This window comes from Ursus americanus, chromosome 20 (genome assembly GCF_024610735.1).
Source record: "Ursus americanus isolate L20-20 chromosome 20, mUrsAme1.1.p, whole genome shotgun sequence".
In the NCBI taxonomy this organism is placed as follows: domain Eukaryota; kingdom Metazoa; phylum Chordata; class Mammalia; order Carnivora; family Ursidae; genus Ursus; species Ursus americanus.
The window spans coordinates 24,121,891-24,142,633 of record NC_142146.1 but is presented as its reverse complement, the minus strand read 5'-3'; the positions used below and the strand labels follow the sequence as shown (position 1 = coordinate 24,142,633).

General features: G+C 40.2%; 1 protein-coding gene across 2 annotated transcripts in view; it reads left to right on the top strand.

Annotated features, from left to right (window-relative positions):
• The window catches only part of KCNH8 (potassium voltage-gated channel subfamily H member 8), a 360,902-nt gene that overhangs the window by 104,538 nt on the left and 235,621 nt on the right, over positions 1–20,743 (top strand). For both annotated transcript variants that reach the window (XM_045791943.2, XM_087870334.1), the window contains exon 2: positions 15,384–15,617. In XM_045791943.2, the coding sequence (XP_045647899.1) occupies positions 15,384–15,617 (234 nt within the window). The remainder of the gene's footprint in view (positions 1–15,383; positions 15,618–20,743) is intronic.

Below are 20,743 nucleotides of genomic sequence, written 5' to 3'. Positions count from 1 at the left end.
AACATGAAATGTACTTAGCATTGACCTGGAAACGTGTGATTAGTTTGCATGCTTTCATGACCTCCTTGGTTCTCCTCCAACGTCGCTGGCCACTCTTTCTCACTCTTGTTCGATGGCTTCTCCTGAATTTTCCTTTAAATGTTGACATCTCTTATACTTAGTACTCAGACCTCATCTTTGCTTTGTTGATTCTCATTTCCCGAATGATCTAATTCCTGCCAACTCCACTTTTCTATCTTCGGTATATATATCATCTGTACATCAGACTCATTTACTCAGCTGCCTACTTTACATCTTCTCTGGGATGCTTAATGGGCTTCTTAAATTTAGCATATGTCAGACCAAACTCTTGAAATCTCTCAAATCTGCAGGGTTCCTTTCTTTTCCCCATCTCATAAAATGTGCCTCTACCCTTCTAGTTTCTAACACAAAATCAATGGGCACCATTTCTTGATTCCTTTCTTCTTTCCCATTGCAATTGGCCCACTGGCAAATGCTTTCAGCTATTCCTAAAGATGCTTCAGGTCTGGCCACTTCTCACCACAGCCATTGCTACCACCCTGGTCCAAATCATCTCTTCTTAAATAGCCTCTTGGGATAGCCTCTGACTCTTCTTCTCAGTCTGGCCTGTGTTCTCCATATTGTATACAAAATAGCCAGAGCGGGCCTTTCATTATAGAAGTCAGAATACTTACCCCTTGACATGAACCCAGGCCATCGCATTACACTTAGCAAAAACTAGAGCTTTACCAAGGCTTCCTCTCCTTGAATGATCTGGAAGGCTCTCCCACACTACCTCTGTGACCTCATCTCCACCAAGGTTCCCTTGATCACTATGTTCCATCCCCTGGGCTGTATTTGCTATTCCACAAATATGCTCTCATCTCAGTGTCCTTGAACTTGTTCTTTCTTCTGCCTGGAAATACTTTCTTTAAGTATCCAAATGGATCACCCCTCACTTCCCTTAGATCTCTCTTCAAATGTTATTTTATCAGAGATGTTTTTCCTGATAATGCTAATTTAAATTACACTAATGAAAAAAATTCTCACTCATCATTCCTAATTCTCCAAACTCGCTGTATTTTGCTTTCATAGCATTTGTCGCCATCTGACTCACATTTCCTTCCTCTCCTCCCTCCCTCCCTCCCTCCTTTTTTCCCTCAATACTTAGCACAATGCCTGGCACATAATATGTGATCAACAAATATTTGTTGAATGAATGATGAATGTATCCCTAGAATTAGAATACAATATAAATTAGTTTCCTGAATCATAAACCTTTGTACAGCTTTTAACTGATCTGAGTGTCAAGTCCCAGAAAGGGAAATATTTGAAAATAATTAAGGAACTCATAAAATTATGATTAATGAATAATGTCTTTACATGTCAGGCATTAATTAGGTATTTTATGTGAAGGAATAATCACTTCCTCTTTTACAAGAGGAAGACACTAAAGTTCAGAAAAGTTAGACAGCTTATCTTCTCCAAGGTAAAAGGTGGCAGAATCTGGCTCTGACTCTAAGTGTATACTAGTATCTCATGAAAAACCCTTTCCTGAAACTGCAGAATTTTAGTTTGAGACAGTTCATGTTGTTTTAAGATGCTTCTTTTGCTAGATTCTAATATTCAAGTTCTTTTTCCTTTTGTCTGTCTCTATTCTTTTTTTCTCTCCCTCCCTTCCTCCCTCCTGCCCTCCCTTCCTTCCCTCCTTCTTCGATTCATAAGATTAAAATTGTATAGTATTTTAAGTCGTTCATTACAGTCACTAAGTTCAAGTCACAGTTGACACATACTTCTGTGCCCATAATTCACTGAACCACCATGTGTCTGAGCTGGAAAGGGTCTTGAATATGAACTCCCTCACTTTCCATATGAGATAAGTAAGGCCCGGAGAGAGGAAGTGACTTGGGCACGATCACACAGCTTATTACTGAGAGAGCTAGAATATCCAGTTTTGAGATATCTGGTATGTAGACCGGTGTCCAACCAAAGTGTAAAATGTCCTCTAGGTATGTTATACTTCATATTTATACCTCCTCATGACTTAGGTCTAAAAGGTGCTTCACCTAAAATCTAAACATCAACAAAAATGAGGTTTCTTATGAAAAGACCGTTTTCTATGTTGTGGGTTAGGTGGCTGCCATAGTGTCAGCACAGCAGAACCCAGATGTACTGATACCATTCACTGAGGAAAAAAATGTGAGAGTGAGTGTGTGTGTGTGTGTGTGTGTGTGTGTGTCTGCACACATGTGTGCATGTGCACCTTAGATAATATTCACTTAGAAAAAAACTACACACCCACATAGCATGTTTGATGATAGGATACACAAGACAGATAATTTCATTATGGAGTTTACAGTTTAGTGTGTGTTTGTAGTTTTGTGTGTAGTAGATTTTGGGTGTAATGGTTAATAAATCATAAGCAAATAAAGTAATATGTTGAAATATCATTAAAAATGTAATACTCAGTCTTAAGGGGAAAAAAGGCTACAATGATAGAGAATAATGGGGAGTGACCTATTTAGATAAAATGGTCAGGAAAGAATCTTCTGAAAAGTGAACGTTTAATCTGAGACCTAAAGATGAATCACAGGGAGACGAAATGCATGAGCAAAAGCCTGAAGGCTGGAAAGAGCTGGGAAGAACATTCTTTTTTTTTTTTTTTCAGATTTATTTATTTATTTTAGAGAGACAGAGACAGAGTGCATGTGAGCAGGGGGAGGGGCAGAGGGAGAGACTCTCAAGAAGATTCCCCACTGAGCTTGGGCCCCCCATGGGGGGCTTGATCCCAGGACCCATGAGACCATGACCTGAGCAGAAACCAAGAGTCAGATGCTCAGCCAACGGAGCCACCCAGGCGCCCCTGGAAAGAGCTGGGAAGAAGAGCTCTGACATTCTTAAATGTCAGATACCAGGAAAAGAGTAAGTGAAATCTTAGTATATTATAGACCATGGTAGAGGGCGTTTGCATTTCCTTCCAATTGCAATGGAAATCTTTTAAAGAACTTAAAATGGTAAAGTGGCAGGATGCCTGGGTAGCTCCGTGGGTTAAGCCTCTGACTCTTTTTGGACCAGGTCATGATTTCAGGGTTGTGAGATCAACCCCCGTGCACCCCCTCCCACCCGCCCCACCCCACCCGCCCCGCCACACCATCAGGCTCTGCACTGAGCATGGACCCTGCTTAAGAGTCTCTCTCTTCCTCTGCCCCTCACCCCTGCTCTTTAAAAATAAATAAAATAAAATGGGAGAGTGGTAGGCAGAATTTGCTTTACAAAGAGTATTGTAGGTAGTAAGACCAAGAGCAAGAGTTAAATCTATATATGGGGTAGGTCAGTACCTTTCAGAATCACACCATTCATATCACTGGTTCATGAAACAGTGGGGTCCCCTCATTAGGGCACTCGTGCAACCACAAGATAAAATATTGTAGAGGAGGATTAAAGGATTATGGACTGGGCATTAGGTCATATATTGACCTTCATAATCCTTCCCAAACTTTGAGCTTCTATAGTTTTATGCACTGAGCTAATTTTTGAAAGACTCTCTAGGAATTATAGAAAACCATAAAAATCAAAGGGGTTTTTACATAGAATGGAATCCTCCCACACCTTAAAGATTAAGTATGTACTCATCTACAAAGAGGATACCACCTTCTCAAATTGGGGTTAAGATATATAATCAGAACCTCCTTCCATTAGGGCAGAAGGTCTCAATTTTTCTGTAATAAACCAAACCTGGCGATTTGGTTTAAAGTGGAACTCCTAGGCTCCTATGGAGATTCTAATTTAATAGACCCCTAGGTCCACGAAACTGCAATCTTAATAAGGAGATTCCAGTGGACAAGGTGGACCAGGGCTGCACTTGGAGAAGCACTGGACTTGGTGACAAGGAACCCCTACTCAGATCCTAGCTCTATTCACCTCTGCCTGCCCTCCCTTGAGATCAGGAATATTGTTGCCCTAAGGATATTTTAACTTGCTGGGGAGCATAGTTAGGTTATTCAGCCTTCCTGAGCCAAAGTCCCTCTATCTATAATGACACTTACAGTAAGATGCTGTTGTGAGGGTCAGAAATTTAAAATGCAAAACGCTGACCTGAGCGCCTGGCATATCACAGCTGTTTAATAAACAGCAGCTCTTCTCTGCTTTATTTCTGCCTGTCTAATTTATTTGCCTGCCTCCTTTCTGCTCATCTCTGTTTCCTAATGCAAAGGCAACATTCACAAATGTTGGTGTGTTTCTCAATTTTTGCCATCTTCCTCTGGCCGCCACCTCCCCTACAAATTCTCAGAGATCTGTCTCTAGCAGGTGTCACCTTAATTAAAGTTTTGCACTCTCTCTGCTTTATTACAAAGACACTAGAATAAATGCACTAATACTACAGCCATGGAATATCTGTGACTATCAAATTAGTTTACTCTTGTGTTTCCTGCTATTTAACTAACACTTATCTCTTGCAAAACCACTCATCTTTCCTGTTTAATCTAACGTGAGTACTGTGAAGCAGAGAAGATTATGCAGTGGACAGATGAGGTTCTGGAAAATGCTACCAAATTATGAAAAACACTTGAATTGCATTAGCTCCCACAGAATATAAACAACGCTTGAATGGGGAGAAATCAGTTCATCCTGGGGCACTAATTTATAGACTGTGTCTTTAAAAATTCAAATTTAAAAGGCCCTTAAGTGTAAAGAAAGAAAAAATATGGCTGAATTAATCACTTTTTTTTAAGCCTTTATGTGTCTTTGAGGTAAAGGTCCTGTTCCAGTCTGTTTGAAATTAAAAAGAAATATTCTTTGAATTAAACATAATTGTGAGCAAACTCTAGGTTGCACTGGGGGATAACCAGAGGACAAGTTAAATTAAATATTTTGGGAATCTGGGTATTCATAGAATGTCGCTGGTTTCATTCACCAGCTTCCATGTCGTCTACCTTTCAATAGGACAGATAAGATGCCAAAATAAATAAGTTTGTCAGAACATAAATATTGTTGGGGCGCCTGGGTGGCGCAGTCATTAAGCATCTGCCTTCAGCTCAGGGCCTGATGCCGGGGTCCTGGGATCGAGCCCCATGTCGGGCTCTTCCGAGCCTCCTTCTTCCTCTCCCACTCCCCCTGCTTGTGTTCCTTCTCTCGCTGGCTGTCTCTCTCTCTCTGTCAAATGAATAAATAAAATCTTAAAAAAAAAAGTATTGTCATGTGGTCTTACTTTGTCTTTAAATAAATTACTAGCAAACTTTTACAAAGCTGTAAAATTTAAACCATGATTAGCTACATATTTGGTAATTTACATTTATGTAAGAGAATAAAATTATACCGAATGAGAATTGGGCCAGAAAATCCAGGCCCCACTACTGCCAAGGCACTTTTCGTCTAACTGCCTTATTACTGTTCTTCTGGGGGAGTTGACATTGTTGTCTCATCAGTCGTATATACTGAAAAGGGGGAAGAGTATAGTGAACACTGAGCTTTCTCTTCCCTTGCTCTTTGCAAAAGCAGGAAAAAAACTTGTCCTTCCCAGGAGGCTCACACAAGGTTCCTATTTGATTTGGGGGAGGTAGGTAGGGCGGGACAGGAGTTATAAATATGCAAATGCAGAGATAATAGATATGCAAATGTAGAGATATTTACAACGTACTTCTTTCTTTTCACTAGGCGCTATTTGGAACTAGTTAGCCTCCCTTCACTAGCATAGTGGCCAAAATGTAGCATTTTGGGATAGAAAATCAGAAAGTAGCTTCTTAATGACTCTAAAGAGTCCCTAACAATTCCAAAATGCTTAATTCATGTTGTTCACATGGTAGTTTTCTTTACTAAGTAGAAGTGCCTTATAAGGTCTTCATTTTATATTTTGGAGAAGGGGCTTTTTTTTTTAACATTATTTTAACCTGCTGTTTTTACTTAATTGATTTTCTAATAGAAAATGAAGTTGTCTATTTCCGCCAAAGACTACTAAAAGTAAGCACATCAGGATGAAAAATGGGGGCACATGATGAGCTGTTAGGAACCAATCTGGTTTTATCTTTAAAACAAAGGTGGTAGTTATAAATGATCCCTGCTGTATGATAAAACAATAGATTGCGCTAAACGACATTGCCTTCCTTTGGTATATTTTCATAAGAGCTTATAGGTTACACATTTATTTCACTCATGTGTTTAATAATTGTTGAGCATCTACTCTATGCCAGGCACTGTTCTGGAGATCGTGACTATATGAATGAACACATAAACCAAATCCCTATCCCTTGGCGTGTACATCCCAATGGCAGAGTATAGATAGCGATGTTTTTAAAAGTAAACGGATGATGTAAAAAGATCACTTCTTCTAAAAGATTAACTCTGTAAGACAAGACCTAGAGAAAAGTAGGGCACATTTTAACGTTATTTCAAATGTATTTGTAGGGAATCAATTGTAGATAAAATACTAAATATTTTATTACTGTCTTTGAGATTTTCTGAAGTTTCTCCCTCATTCATTTTACTTTTGATAAGTATTGTCACCCTGTCACAAGTTAAAATCATTCTTTTTCAAAATTAAAAATTCATTTCCTGAATTCTTAAGAGACCATACACCTGAGAAGAATTAGTGTTGCCCAGCACTGAAGCTCACACCATTGAAAAAGTGGAATTTGCAACACTTAGTGATTTTGCTATTACCGACTTATGATAAAGAGTGTACTAAATTTGCTTAACACGTATTTGACTTCATGAACTTTTATCTTTATTGGAAATTTCAAGATTTGTTTATCTAGTTTTTTTTAACTTCATCAAGATTACCACCTATTTTTAACCGAGGTGTTTTTATTCAGCCATTTAGATGAATGGTGAAATAAACTTTAAGAAAATACTTTGAGGGGCGCCTGGGTGGCACAGCGGTTAAGCGTCTGCCTTCGGCTCAGGGCGTGATCCCGGTGTTCTGGGATGGAGCCCCACATCGGGCTCCTCCGCTATGAGCCTGCTTCTTCCTCTCCCACTCCCCCTGCTTGTGTTCCCTCTCTCGCTGGCTGTCTCTATCTCTGTCAAATAAATAAATAAAATCTTAAAAAAAAAAAAGAAAATACTTTGAATAGGTGTTACATGCATATGGTACAAAATTCACAATTTAAAAAGGTATACAATGAAAAATAAGTCTTTTTTCCCCCTATTTTTATCCTGAGCTACCTAGGTGCCCTCTCTCAGTCCTACACTGTCACTAGGATCTTGTATACCTCACCAGTGATATTCTAAAGGAGTTTCTCAACCATTCATGTGCATATGAATCTTACTAAAATATATTGTGATTTAGGGGGTCCCGGGTGAGGTTTGAGAGTCCGCATTTCCAAGAAGTTCCAGCTGAGGCTGATGTTGCTGGCCTAGGACTACACTGCCAGTGGCAAGATGGAGAAGCACATTTGTTTAGATTTGTCTGTGTGTTTGTTTACTGGGCTGAAAAGAGCAAGATATTCTCATAGACAGATACAGCTTACTGCCTTCTGATGAGGTTGTGGAATGTACGTGAGGTTCAGTGGGGTGGAGTCCGGAGCCGGCGACCAAGAAAGAATTCTTGAGGCATCTTTGGTGTAAAATTGGTGGTTTATTAAAGCACGGGGACAGGACCCGTGGGCAGAAAGAGCGGCTACCCCGGGGTTGTGAGGGGTGGCTGAGTATATACCATGGGGTTGGAGGAGGTAAGGAAAAAAGGGAGGTTGAGATAATACTTTAATATGTTAAAGAAGACTCACAGGATACCCGAGGCCTTGCCATTGTCAAGTTAAGGTTGTTTTTCCCTGTAGCAAGGCGTTAACATTAAGATGGTTGGGAATTTCCTGGAGGCTGCAGATTATAAGGACATTTAATTGTATCTAACATTCCCTTCCCGAAGCTAGGTTATTGATAGAAATGCTTCTTTCTTGTAAACTGCTAAAACATTTGTAAACTGAGGGAGACTTAAGTCTTGCAGGATTGTGATATTAACTATTTCTTTGTCCTTCAGGGCAACCAGGAGTGCCTGAGGAATGTCACGTACATCCCATGGGGGGGGGGGGGTTGCGGGGTGTCAGTTTCTGCTTTGTCCTCAACTTGCCTTCTGTTCCCTCATCAGCTCCTACTACAGCTTCGGCACTAGAAATCCAGCTTTGACTTTGCTTTGTGACCGTGTTCTTCTCATTTTTGTCTGTCTGGACTGATAATTCATACAGTGTTTAAAAAAATCAAACCATAAATAAATGATGAAAGCTACCAATATGACCATTTGAAGCATGCTACTAGGTGATACATAAATCTCAAGGACCACGAGAATCCCTCTTTGCAAATTTTTCATCTGCTTTTTTTTTTTAACAAGGTTAGAAAAGTCCTCGATCTAAGCAACTTCCTGAATTTGGGTACAGGCACACTGCGGATTTTAGCTTGCAGCCGGTACCATCAATCTAATAAAGATGCCATCATACTTGGAAATGATACAATTAAGCTCCCTGAAATCAATAAAAAGTGCAAAGATGGCTTAAATATTTTGAAGTCAGAGACATTCATATTCTCTCCGCCTGAATAAAGTATTCTCTCGAGATGACCGTGATCAGTATCGTGAGGGGTACAGATTTTGTCCTTCTTGGACCTGTATGTAAATGTCATTCAGAAAGCATGGGGCAACTCCTCAAAGATTAAAAGTTCGTGTTTGTTTCTTGTTCTCTGCAAGAATGTGAGCGCTAGAGGACTCACATTTGCCCATCTACTTTGTCCGCAGAGTGTGTTCATAGAGTACTTGCTAGCATGACGCAAGGTTTGGTTTTAAAAGAGAAGCAATACCAGAAGCACGTTTCAGAAATAGATTTGGACCATCAAAGTCTCTATTTCTGTGTCATTGGCAGGAAGAATCAAAGGGATACAGGTTCCTCCTTGATGCCAAGTATCACTGACTTCTTTGGTTTGAACAATTCCAGGAATCTGCCATAATGGAGAATTTTTAGAGCAGATACTGAGATGGTTGTCTTGAAGTATTCGTGGCCTCTGGGACAGATTAATTTGGATCTACCTATTCTTTTGAGCACGCCCTAGTCCATGATGTAGAAATGTTGGGGTTTGGAACAAATGGTCAAGAAAGAATTCTTGAGATGTCTTCAGTGCAAAAAGATAGTTTTTTTTAAAGCACTGGGACAGGACCCTTGGGCAGAAAGAGCTGCACTGAGGTCGTGATGGGTGACTGGTTAGATACTTTCAAGTTGGGAGGGTGTTAGGGATAGCACAAACCTCCCAAGGTATTTTGGAAACAACGTTTCCAGGACCCTGAGGGGGCTAGCTATTGTTAGGAAAATGTTGTTTTATTACTGTTTAGTAAAAACTCAGTCATGAGACCCTTCAGATGTATATCAGTGGGCCATAAGCTTGGAAAATGATTACTAACATATCTTGGTGGGGGGTGGGGGGGTGGGGGGTGGTAGGGATAAAGGAAGTTTTCAAAGGAAATTCTATATGTTACAGAAGACTTACAGGATCCTGGACCTCAGGGATAATGTTAAGATTGCCTTTTGCTCTTAGCAAGTATTAACATTGAGGCAGCTGAACTCCCAGAGGTGACTAAGGGACAGGCGGGTCTAGGTAGGGAGAGATAGGTAGGGGGCTACAGGATCAGGTTCACAGAAATCCCCAAATTGTGGAGGTGAAAGGAAACCAGAGATAAAGGAACAAACCAGACCCCCTGCCCTAGGCATGTGTGGAGGAGTGTCTTTTTTTATGACAGTTGCCTGTGACCAACAAAGAATAACCAGACCCTAAAAAGAAGTTAGCCATTAAAGATGTTCTCATCAGTCCTTACTCAAGCCAAGACATCACAAGAATGATAAAGCCATAAGCTCCCTGATCAGTTCTAAATAAAAGACTGTCAGCGGAGGCCCACGCTGGCAACCCTGTTGGGACCCCTTTCACTCCTGAGAGCTTTTTCTGTATCTTCACTTAATAAAACTCTACCACTTTATTCACTCTCCTTTGTCCACGAGATTCATTCTTTGACTCGGTGAGACAAGAACCTCGCTCTCCTGCTTCAGAGGAAGGTCACTCTACCTGTTTCAAGGACTTGTCAGTAGGCTGTAGGCAGTAAGGAAACTTAATTTTTTTCTTTTGCCTTTGTTTCCCAGATCAGTCTACCTTGAGTCATGATTTTCAAGCATAGATTCTGTCGAGGTGTCCTAAATGGTATGCAGAGTCATAGAAAACAAACAGCACGCCTTCCTGAAGTTTCAACTGAGTTAAAGATTTGGCAGGCCCATATTAAAACAAATCAAAAACATTCAAACATGAATATACAACACAGTAGAACACAAAATTTTGATAGATTTTATTAAACATCAGATTTCAAAAACAATATTGAACTTTGATCTATGCCCCCAAGTCCCTTGGAATACAAATTTATGGTTTCAGCCAGTGGAGGGATATTTTAATGCAAGAGTTTTGGAAGTACTCTGGTCTACACTGAAAGGGCATGAGGAGATCAGAAACCTGATCTGTTGAAATGCAGCTACAATTCTATGCCTCTGGAGTGAGCCTGTGCAAAATATTTTGGAACCGAGAAAGTTGCTGTCGTATTTTTGAGATACTGACTTTCTGGAGGAAATGAGGTGACAGAGAGGTTGTTGATAGACGCCGGCTGGTTTGGGAGATGTCATCAATGAACTTTTTTTTAAAGCTGAACTTGATATTTTATTTATTTATTTAATAAATGATCTCTGTAAAGGAAAAAAACTATTGATTTGGGCTGTTCATAGAGCAGAAGAGGTAACAATTTTTTAGAATAGCCCATTTTCTAGAATGAGTTTTAACCTATTTTATAGAATTATTTTTCTAGAATTAACCCATTCCTGCTGGAAGTAGAGAACAAATCACTTCTTTGCGGAAAGAATGCAGGATATAGTAAAGAGAACGGATTTTAATCCCTAGCTTCACACCTTTGGTCAGAAACTAAAGTTCTCCAGGCCTCAGTGTTCTCAGGAAAAAGGGGGCGCACGTACAAAGATGAAAGGAGTTAGTAGTGGTTTGACGTTTGCCTCCTCTTTTTTCTTCGATACCTTTCCATTTCTTCCACCATTCCCATAGAGCTTGGGAAGTTGACAATGAATAGTACATCTCCATTTGAATAGGAAAATGGTGCTATGTTTTGGGAAGTTGGACCAAAGGATCTGGCTCTCTCCCAACCCTGAGATTCCCTCTGACGATCTACACAAGCCTTTTGCTAAGGAAGCATTTAGAGAAAGAATGAACTGCCTAATGTGTAAACACATTTAGATCCTACTGTTTACTGGCACTTCAGAGCTGAATTTGCACAAAAGGATGACCTAGAAACATGCAGGGAAAAGCTGTGTGGCATTTAGATGCATATCACATATGCATAATTGATTCCTTAAAAGGTTAAATACTCTTAGCATGTGTATGGATAGTGATATAGCCATGATGGGTTCATAATCATTATGGCAATGGCTTTGTTTTACATAATTCTAAAGTAAATGTCATGTTTCTTTGGAGATTCCAGGACTGGTATTCAGAAAAGCATATGTTTCCAAGTAGATAGCTGGGCAAGAGGAGCTACTCTTTCCCAAACAGAAGGACTATTCATGTAGCTAGTACACACTAAGCGTATGAGGCGTCGACTGCCACTAAATTCTCTTTGGAATTGAAATGCAATTACATATCGAGGACAAGTGCTAAATATAAACAGAAAGGCCAAATACATGACTTTTTTTTTTTTTTGCTTTGTTTTTGCAGTATATTTGCAGGAAGAATTAAATACCCCAAACACACTATAATCCTTAATTGAAACACACAGTTCAGGCAATCTGGTGAATCCTTTAGCAGCTTTTTTCGAGTGCTTATTGTAGCTCTGGAAGAGCTGGTCTCTTATGTAAACAATTATAAGGGTGTTAAGGAAATTAATAAAAGAACCAAGTCACTAAGAAATATGTAGAAGGAAATACTATAATATATGCCATAAAATCAGGGAAAAAATAGGCGATATGCTGTGTGAGGATACATATATAAGGGTAAAAACTATATGAATGGGAATGGTTATTACAAAAATTCAAGTTTTGGGTTTCTTCTTTGGGGGAGGAGGGAAATACAGTCTCTGTGGTGCACACAGGGGGTTTTGTTGGATATATGATTTATGGTGGATGTTTATTGATGATGTTACATATTGTACAATTTTTTAATTAAGTTATATTTCTTAATTTGTAAGAATGGAAAATGCAAAATATACAGTGAAGAAAAGCACAAATTAAGTTGGTAAAAATGATAACAAGTAAATTTATTGATATTGGGTTGGTCGAAGTATCTTCATACTGTACTTTCTTTTTTTTTTTTTGAAGGTGGGGGATAGCAGGAGAGGGAGAGAGAACATCCCAAGCAGGCTCCATGCCCAGGGCAGAGTGCCATGCTCTCGTGACCCTGAGATCATGATCTGAGCTGAAATCAAGAGTTTGACAGTTAACTGACTAAGCCACCCAGGCGCCCCTTCATATTATACTTTTTAAAATTTAAATACATGCTATGTGCAAGACATGAACTAAAGTAGGTCCCTAGAAGGAGTGAAAGTAACAAGATGAGAAAGGGTATAGCAGATAAATACTAACAAAAGAAAACTATTGTAGCCCTTTAAATAACGGGGAAACTGGACCTTAGGACAAAATGTAGTGTCGTTTATTCTCTGTCTTCAATGACTGTTTCTCCATCCCGAGCCCATTCCATCCAGGCATCTGCTTCTGACCTTCCAGGACTTTTTGATAAATCAGCTCCACCTATTTCTGTCTTACTCCAAGCTCACTATTTTCAAATCTTAGAATCTTGAATCTCTCAACTCTGGTAGTATGTATTATCTGTGTACCATTGATTTGGTACTTATCGTAAGCTGTGTTTTAGTGTTATTGATATTCATGCATTTCTTTAATTAAATTGTAGTAATCTAGAGCTAGAGACTATACCTTCTTCATCTTTTAACACCCACTGTCACCTCACCCTAGGACTTGCCATATGGTAGAATCAAGTCACTGGGCATATAGTAGAAAGTCAATAAACATGCCAGCAGTCGACTGAGAAATGGTTTCTGAAAATGCATTTAAAGCTCTTTCAGGATGTCTGAGTACTTTGCTGATGCTTTGTATTTACATTTTCTAAGCAATCTCTCAGCCAAAGTTTTAGAATGGGGAGAGGAAGAGACACTACGGTTAGAGTGACCCACAGCTGTGCTGAAGACCATCACCCAGCAGGAGGGTGCCCACGTCTGGACCTCGCTGGGAACTCATGCAGGCTCATTCCTGATCTTCAAGGGCAGAGATGCATCCAGTAAACTTTTTGTCTCTACACCTGGAACGAAGTCCAACATGTAGTCCACAGTCAACAAATACTTCTGCTAAGTGTGGCAGAATTAAATATTATCTCGGATAATTTAATTCACTCCCATGGCTTCAAAATAACATGCCATTGAAGGCTTCCCAGTGTAGGGCTTTAGCTCTGGTTTTTCTCCACAGGGAGAGGGTGCCTGGGAGGGTGGATGAGCCAGGCCAGTTCAGGCAGGATGTAGATGTTAGCACTCGCATTGGCATTCTGGGCTTACGAGCTGGTTGGAGCAAAGCTGGATGGAGTAGATTTGGTTTTGCCAGCTGATAGTCGACTATGGAAACATGAAACAGATGTTTTAAAAAGCCATGAGGAAGCCCATGGAAGAGATCTTCAGTGCTTGTCCTACTGGCCATTGAGAAGTAGCTAGAATTCTTCCTTTCTCATGACATGTAAAATAGGCTATCTGCTGCAAATCTTTTTTAAACATACTGTTTTTTTTTGAATAGGCAATATATAAAGCATATGTATGATGTAACATTCAAAGGGTATAGTAGGTGTATGGTAAAAATAAGTGTGCCTACCACCTTTGCCCAAAGTTGCTCTCTCTAAAGGGATCTACAGTTGCCAAGTTATTCCACTTATTTTTAGGTACACACAAGAATTTCATATTTAGATATACATATACATGTTTATATATGTTTATAGATTTTCAGACAAATAGTTCATCTAATAACATATTATATTGAATCTTGATTTTTTTTTTCATTTAACAACTTATACTGTGGTTCTATCCATTTTTACTTGTGTTATTTTAAAAATCCCAACCTCTAATATTATCTGATACACTGTCCAACATTTGTTTCATGACAGAATGAATGAATGATTTAACAATAGCCTCTAACTCATTCTGAACCTAAAGTCACCTACCAGCAGATTTTATAAATGGCTTTTCTTACAGCCCATCTCCAATATGTGTCGTTTTGCTTATAAATATCATATCCAAACCTCAAAATTAGTCTCAAAAGAAATTCCCCCGGCAGGGAACCTTCCCTGAATATTGCCTCTCACACTGTCCCCCAGGAGTTCTCTCTAAGCACTTAATACTCTGCTATTTTTGATTGTCCTCTGATTCTTATTTGTTAACATAATAACCATAGGGGTGCCTGGGTGGCTAAGTCAGTTAAGCCTCTGCCTTCGGCTCAGATCATCATCTCAGGGTCCTGGGATCAGCCCCATGTAGGCAGGGAGTCTGCTTCTCCCTCTCCTCCCTGCTCTTGTTCTCTCTCACTATCTCTGCCTTTCTCTCTCAAATAAATAAATAAATAAATAAATAAATAAATAAATAAATAATAAAATCTTTAAAAAAACAAAATAATAACCAAAAGGATGTGAATAACACTCAACAATTTTTATTGAATACTTATTTGTGCCAGAGACTTTGCTAAGCATGTTATGTACACTTCTCATTAATTCCTGCAACATACCTTTCTCTCCCCTTAGTGGGAAAATTCCAAGTTGTGGTCCTTGATTACTTCTAGGGTCCCTATACAACCTCAGCTGCCCTGGCAGTGAAACCCTTTCTCCTACTCTTTATTACCTTCCTTCCTGCCCTTTCTCAATTCCCCACTTGCTTACTTCCTGAAATCTCCCGCCAAGTGAATGACTTCCACGGGAATCCTCGTCAGGGTCTGCATTTAGGGATATCAAACCTAAGGAAACTGAAGTTTAGTGTGTGAATAACTTGTTCAAGTTTATGTATATATCAAGTGGCAGATTCAGGGTTTGAGCCCGAAGCCATGCCCAAAAGTTCCCTACCTGATTGCCAACTGCATAGTAAGGGCCTCGAAGGAGACCAAGGAATACTGTATTCCCTCTGTCGTGTGTTTCAAAATGCAAGCCAAAGTCAGAGCTTAATACATACTTCTGCTGGTCAGTGTTTTGGAGTGTCTCTTTCCCACCCTATCACATCAGGACATGTACTGTTAGCTAAATACGCACGCTCATAAATTTGTTACTGAAACTGTGATTTTAAAAAAAGAGTTCCTCATGCTCGTACAGTGGCTGAGTGTCTTCTTATCGTTTTACAGATAGCAACTTCATCCTTGCGAATGCCCAGGTGGCTAAGGGGTTCCCCATAGTCTACTGTTCGGATGGCTTCTGTGAGCTCGCTGGATTCGCCCGGACTGAAGTCATGCAGAAGAGTTGCAGCTGCAAATTCTTATTTGGAGTTGAAACCAATGAGCAGCTGATGCTTCAGATAGAAAAGTCACTGGAGGAGAAAACAGAATTCAAAGGAGAAATTATGTTCTACAAGAAGAACGGTGAGTGGCTCTCTTAGACCGATGCTCATCGGCATTGTGAAGGGTCACCTTCTTTCAGCTCAATAATTAATCCATAACTCCCATTCAGGCTTAATGGCATTTCACGTAAATATATAGACTGTTATTGAAGTTCCACAAACGACTCAGGCAATAGCCTGGTTTTAGCCATTAGCAGTATAAACTGCTTGAAAATTTAACATTAGAATCACAACTGTTCAATGTTAATATATTAACTGAGTGAATATATGTTAAAGTGTATTACAATTTTACTAGGTCATTCTTAAAATACATATTAGCTATGATAGTTGTTAATATGTTATTAATAGATGATCTTATCCAGGATATGCTCCAAATTGTATGCCTTTAAGAACCACTTCTCAACCTCAGTCATTAAGGCAGAGGTCCAGGTGTTCACTGGCAGAAAAGGAAGTTAATTTAAAGGCCAACAGCATAGGCATTTCCTCTTCTAGTTCCCTGGCCACAGAGCCTTTCTTGCTACTTTTTTAAAGACAAAATAAGAGACACATGGTATGACTCAGGGTGGGAGTAAATTTGCCTGGACTCAAAACTGCCACTGAGGAAATACAAAGTATTTTCTTGTGGCTGCAGTTTTGTGACTCTTTTTTAAATAAAAGAAGATGAGGGAATGGGTGTGGTATCTGCAGTATTGGGGTTCTGTGTAGGAATTGGTTTCCTTATCTCATGGGCCCTGGTAGTTGGGATGAATCCAAGAGGCAATATATTGGGGAAACACTAAATCAAAATTAGAACAGATTGTCATTTTCCAGTTTCTAAAATTCTATCTCTTTCTCTAATAATTTTCCGTAAAATAACATCACCATCTGAGATTTATCTGCGCTCATGGCTACCAAGCTAGAGAATAGATTTCCCAGCCTATTTTGCGGTTGGGCTGGGCATGTGACAAAGTTTTGGGCCAGTGATTTGCAAGAGAACAATTTATGTAACTTTTAGGAAAAATCCCTAAAAAATACAATTGGTTGTCCTCTAACTTCTCTTCCTTTCCCATTATGTTGTGGACTGAATTGTGTGTCCTCAAAATTCGTATGTTGAAGCTTTAACCCCACTGTGACTGTATTTGAAGAGAAGGCCTTTAAAGAGGTGATTAGGGTTAAATGAGATCATAAGATTGGGGCCCCCATCCAATATGACTAGTGTCCTTATAAGAAGAAGGGATACCAACAATATGGGCACACAGAGGAAAGTTTATGTCAATACGCAGTGAGAAGGCAGCCACCCGCAAGCTGATGAGAGAGGCCTTAAGAAAAAACAACCCTGTCAGCACCCTGATCTCCACTGTGAGAAAACAAATTTCTGGGTAGCCACCCCGTCTGTGGTGTTTTGTTAGGGCAGCCCTAGCAAAGCAGTACACATGGGTCAGAATGTTCAGGGGAAGTCACAAAGGCAGCTTCAACCATTTGGCAAGGATGACACCATAGAGGAGTGCAGAGCAACAATATGGAAGGAGCCTGGGTCTTGTGGCAGTTCTGTCCTCCTCACCCCAGAACAAACAAGTACATTCTCATCTTGTTGGAATCGTTTCATTTTGGGGTCTTTTTGTTGCAACATCTAAGTTGCATTCTAACTCAGGGTTTCTCAACTTTGGCACTGTTGACATTTCAGGTTGCTAATTATTTGTTGTGGGAAGCTATCCTGTACGTTGCAGATAATAATCTGCAGCATTTCAGACCTCTCTATTTTGCTCTCAGTACTTAGTATTGGGGTCACTGTCAGGAAGAGGAATAGGGGCCTGAACATGGGAACTTCATCTTCTTTTATAACTTCTTTGTCTTTGGAAAACATTCTTTGATCATGTAAATTTTGGATACACGGTAGTCATGAAATATTGGAGAGTACCATTCTGGGAGGGACAGAATATCCAGGGCTTTGGCATTAGAAACATAGTTCAGACCATTGTATCCTTCTCAGTGTCAGGAGATAAGGCCTTTGTAGCAAATATGATAAAATAAAAGGACTCCAGCTCTGTGTAATTACACCACAGTCACTGAAGAGAGCCTGAGATACAAGAAAATAGGAGATGCCATGGAGAATGCAGACTGGTTGCGAGTGATAAAACCACCATCTGGTGGAACAAAGAGAAAAGGGATATCCTTTGTTTAAATTATCCGCTGACTGCAGACTTGTCCTTTGCAAGATAGGCACCTTGTATAGGTGACTCCAGATCCGTCTGAGTGTCTTCCTTTTTAAGCTACCTCAAAATATCCAAATGTGGCACCACTGAGAAAGGTTTAGGCCAAGGAGAAGAATCTAGATGGGAAGGCCAAAGGAGGGAGACTTTAGAGGTCAGAAAAGTAGAAAATATGGAGCACAGTGTAGGAGTCAACACCCAAAAGAACTTCCTGAGCCCAGGGTTTTATAAGATGCTTGCAGCCTTGGACATCTTTGGGTGGAAATCATTAAAGGCACCAGTCCCCTCTAAGGCAATCAATATGGAGAATTGTCTGACATTTTGAGCCAACAAATTGATCCAATTACAAGTGATAGAGAATTGCTGCCTCTCCTATGATAATCGTGCTGTATTTTAGCTATTTTTCTAAAATCTCTCTCCACACACAATGATGAACCTTTGAAGGCACAGCCTATGCATTACTTGTTTCCGCATGTCCAGTGTGTAGAGGTTGAGTTCAGAGCAGTGTCCGTCAAACGTTAGTTTCTCAGTAAATGCTTGCTGATTGGAATTGAAATTGATCATTAGAGGGACCTATGGATACTTCAGGGGATGTCTGGATTTCTGAGTATTAAAAATAAGCTTATGCTCTCAAGGGTCCTCCTTCTGTCCTTCAAGGCTCTTTTTCTTTTAATTTACTTTAGAGAAGAGGTGCTTGTTTCTCATTCTCCCCAGATACATTTTAACCAGCTGTGATTGAGCTTCTTTGCTCACCGGCCCCTCAGTGTTGTGCTTGCTGTCCTGACCTCATGGGAAAAGGCTGCCCTTTCTCTTCCTGCCCAGGCCTGTTATTCTGATAACCTGACCCGAGGCTGGCGAAGTGCAGCAGAAGACTCTAAAGGTTTAGGGCATCTAATGGGACTTGACACACTGCAATCAGGATGGCAAATATGCCTATTCACTGAGTCCAGAGGAAAATCAAAGGAGGAATTCTCACTGGCATTACCCACCTGGCAGAACCCCAATTCTTGGTCATGTCTTAAGTCTGTAAGTCAGCCTCCTTTCCCTCTCTATCCTACCTTAAAGACTGCCCCTTCTTTCATACTTCACAGGCTGAATGCCTCTATCCTCTTTAGGAAAACCTTATTGTCTGCACACTAGAGTTGTCCTCCCTAGAGGGTCTATTGTCCTCTCCTGACTAGGGAAAAGTGTGGGACACAGTATTCTCCAAAAGGATGCATCCCCAAATGCAGAGTAATTCAGCCCAAATAAAAATAAAATAAAACCCTAAAGGTATTTGGAGGAATAGGTCACATCTGATCCCTTTTCTTATCTCTGCTCCAACATTACGCTCCCTTCTCTCTGTGTTATTGTGGTTTCTTCCAGGAAACTAATAGAAAACAGACATATATAGAACTGTATGTAGACACACACACACAGCCCTCCTAAAATATAGTTATCAGAAGAGAGTATAATCTTTTAAAAAGTCAATAATGATGACAACTACAAGAATTATAGCGGCTAACACTTAAATATATTTACTATGTGCTAAGAACTATCTCACATATTTAATTTTTACTTATATTTGTCTATTTAATCCTGGGACAATTTTATTTTATTTTTTAATTCAAATTTTAATTTTAATGTAAACATACAATGCAATAACAGTTTCTTTATCTTTTAAAATATATATTTATTTATTTGACAGAGAGAGAGAGAGAGTGCACAGGCAGGCATAGCGGCAGGTAGGAGGAGAGGCAGAAGCAGACTCCCAGCTGAGCAGGGAGCCTGACCTGGGACTCTAGCCCAGGACCCTGGGACTCATGACCTGAGCTGAAGACAGATGCTTCACTGACTGAGCCATCCAGGCACCCCTCTTTCTTTTTTCTTTCTTTTCTTTTTTTAAGATTTAATTTGCTCATTAGAGAGAGAGAGAGAGCAGGAGAAGGGGAGAGAGGCAGAAGGAGAAGTAGACTCCCCGCTGAGCTAGGAGCCAAAAGTGGGGCTGGATCACAGGACCTGGAGATCACGACCTGAGCCTAAGGCCGACACTTAACCGTCTGAGCCACCCAGGTGACCCTGTAATATTGTTTTCTGGAGTAGAATTCAGTGATTCATCGCTTACATACAACACCCAGTGCTCATCACAAGTGCCCTCTGTATCTTTTTTTCTTTAAAGATTTAATTAATTTATTTATTTGAGAGAGAGAGCAAGCAGGGGGAGGAGCAGAGGGAGAGGGACAAGCAGACTCTGTGCAGTGCCTGGAGCCTGACATGGGGCTCAATCCCATGACCCTGAGATCATGACCTGAGCCGAAATCAAGAGTCAGATGCTTAGGGGCGCCTGGGTAGCGCAGTCGTTAAGCGTCTGCCTTCGGCTCAGGGCGTGATCCTGGTGTACCGGGATCGAGTCCCACATCGGGCTCCTCGGCTGGGAGCCTGCTTCTTCCTCTCCCTCTCCCCCTGCTTGTGTTCCCTCTCTCGCTGGCTGTCTCCCTGTCACATAAATAAATAAAATCTTTAAAAAAAAAAAAAAAGAGTCAGATGCTTAACCAACTGAGCCACCCAGGTGCCCCAACAAGTGTCTTCTTTAATACCCATCCCCCATCTAGCCTATCCCACACCCACCTCCTTCTGTCAGCCCTCAGTTTGTTTTCTATTGTTAAGAGTCTCTTATGATTTGTTTCCTGCTCTCCTTTTACCCCCCCCTTCCCATGTGTTCATCTGTTTGCTTTCTTAAATTCCACATATGGGTGATTCATATGGCATTTTTCTCTGACTATTTCACTTAGCATAATACGCTCTAGCTCTATCCACATCATTGTGAATGGCAAGATTTCATTTTTATGATGGCTGAGTAATATTCCATTGTGTATATATACCACCTCTTCTTTATCCACTCATTAGTCGATGAGGGTTCCCCTTTCTCTGCATCCTCACCAACACCTGTTATTTCTTCTGTTTTTAATGTTGTTAATTT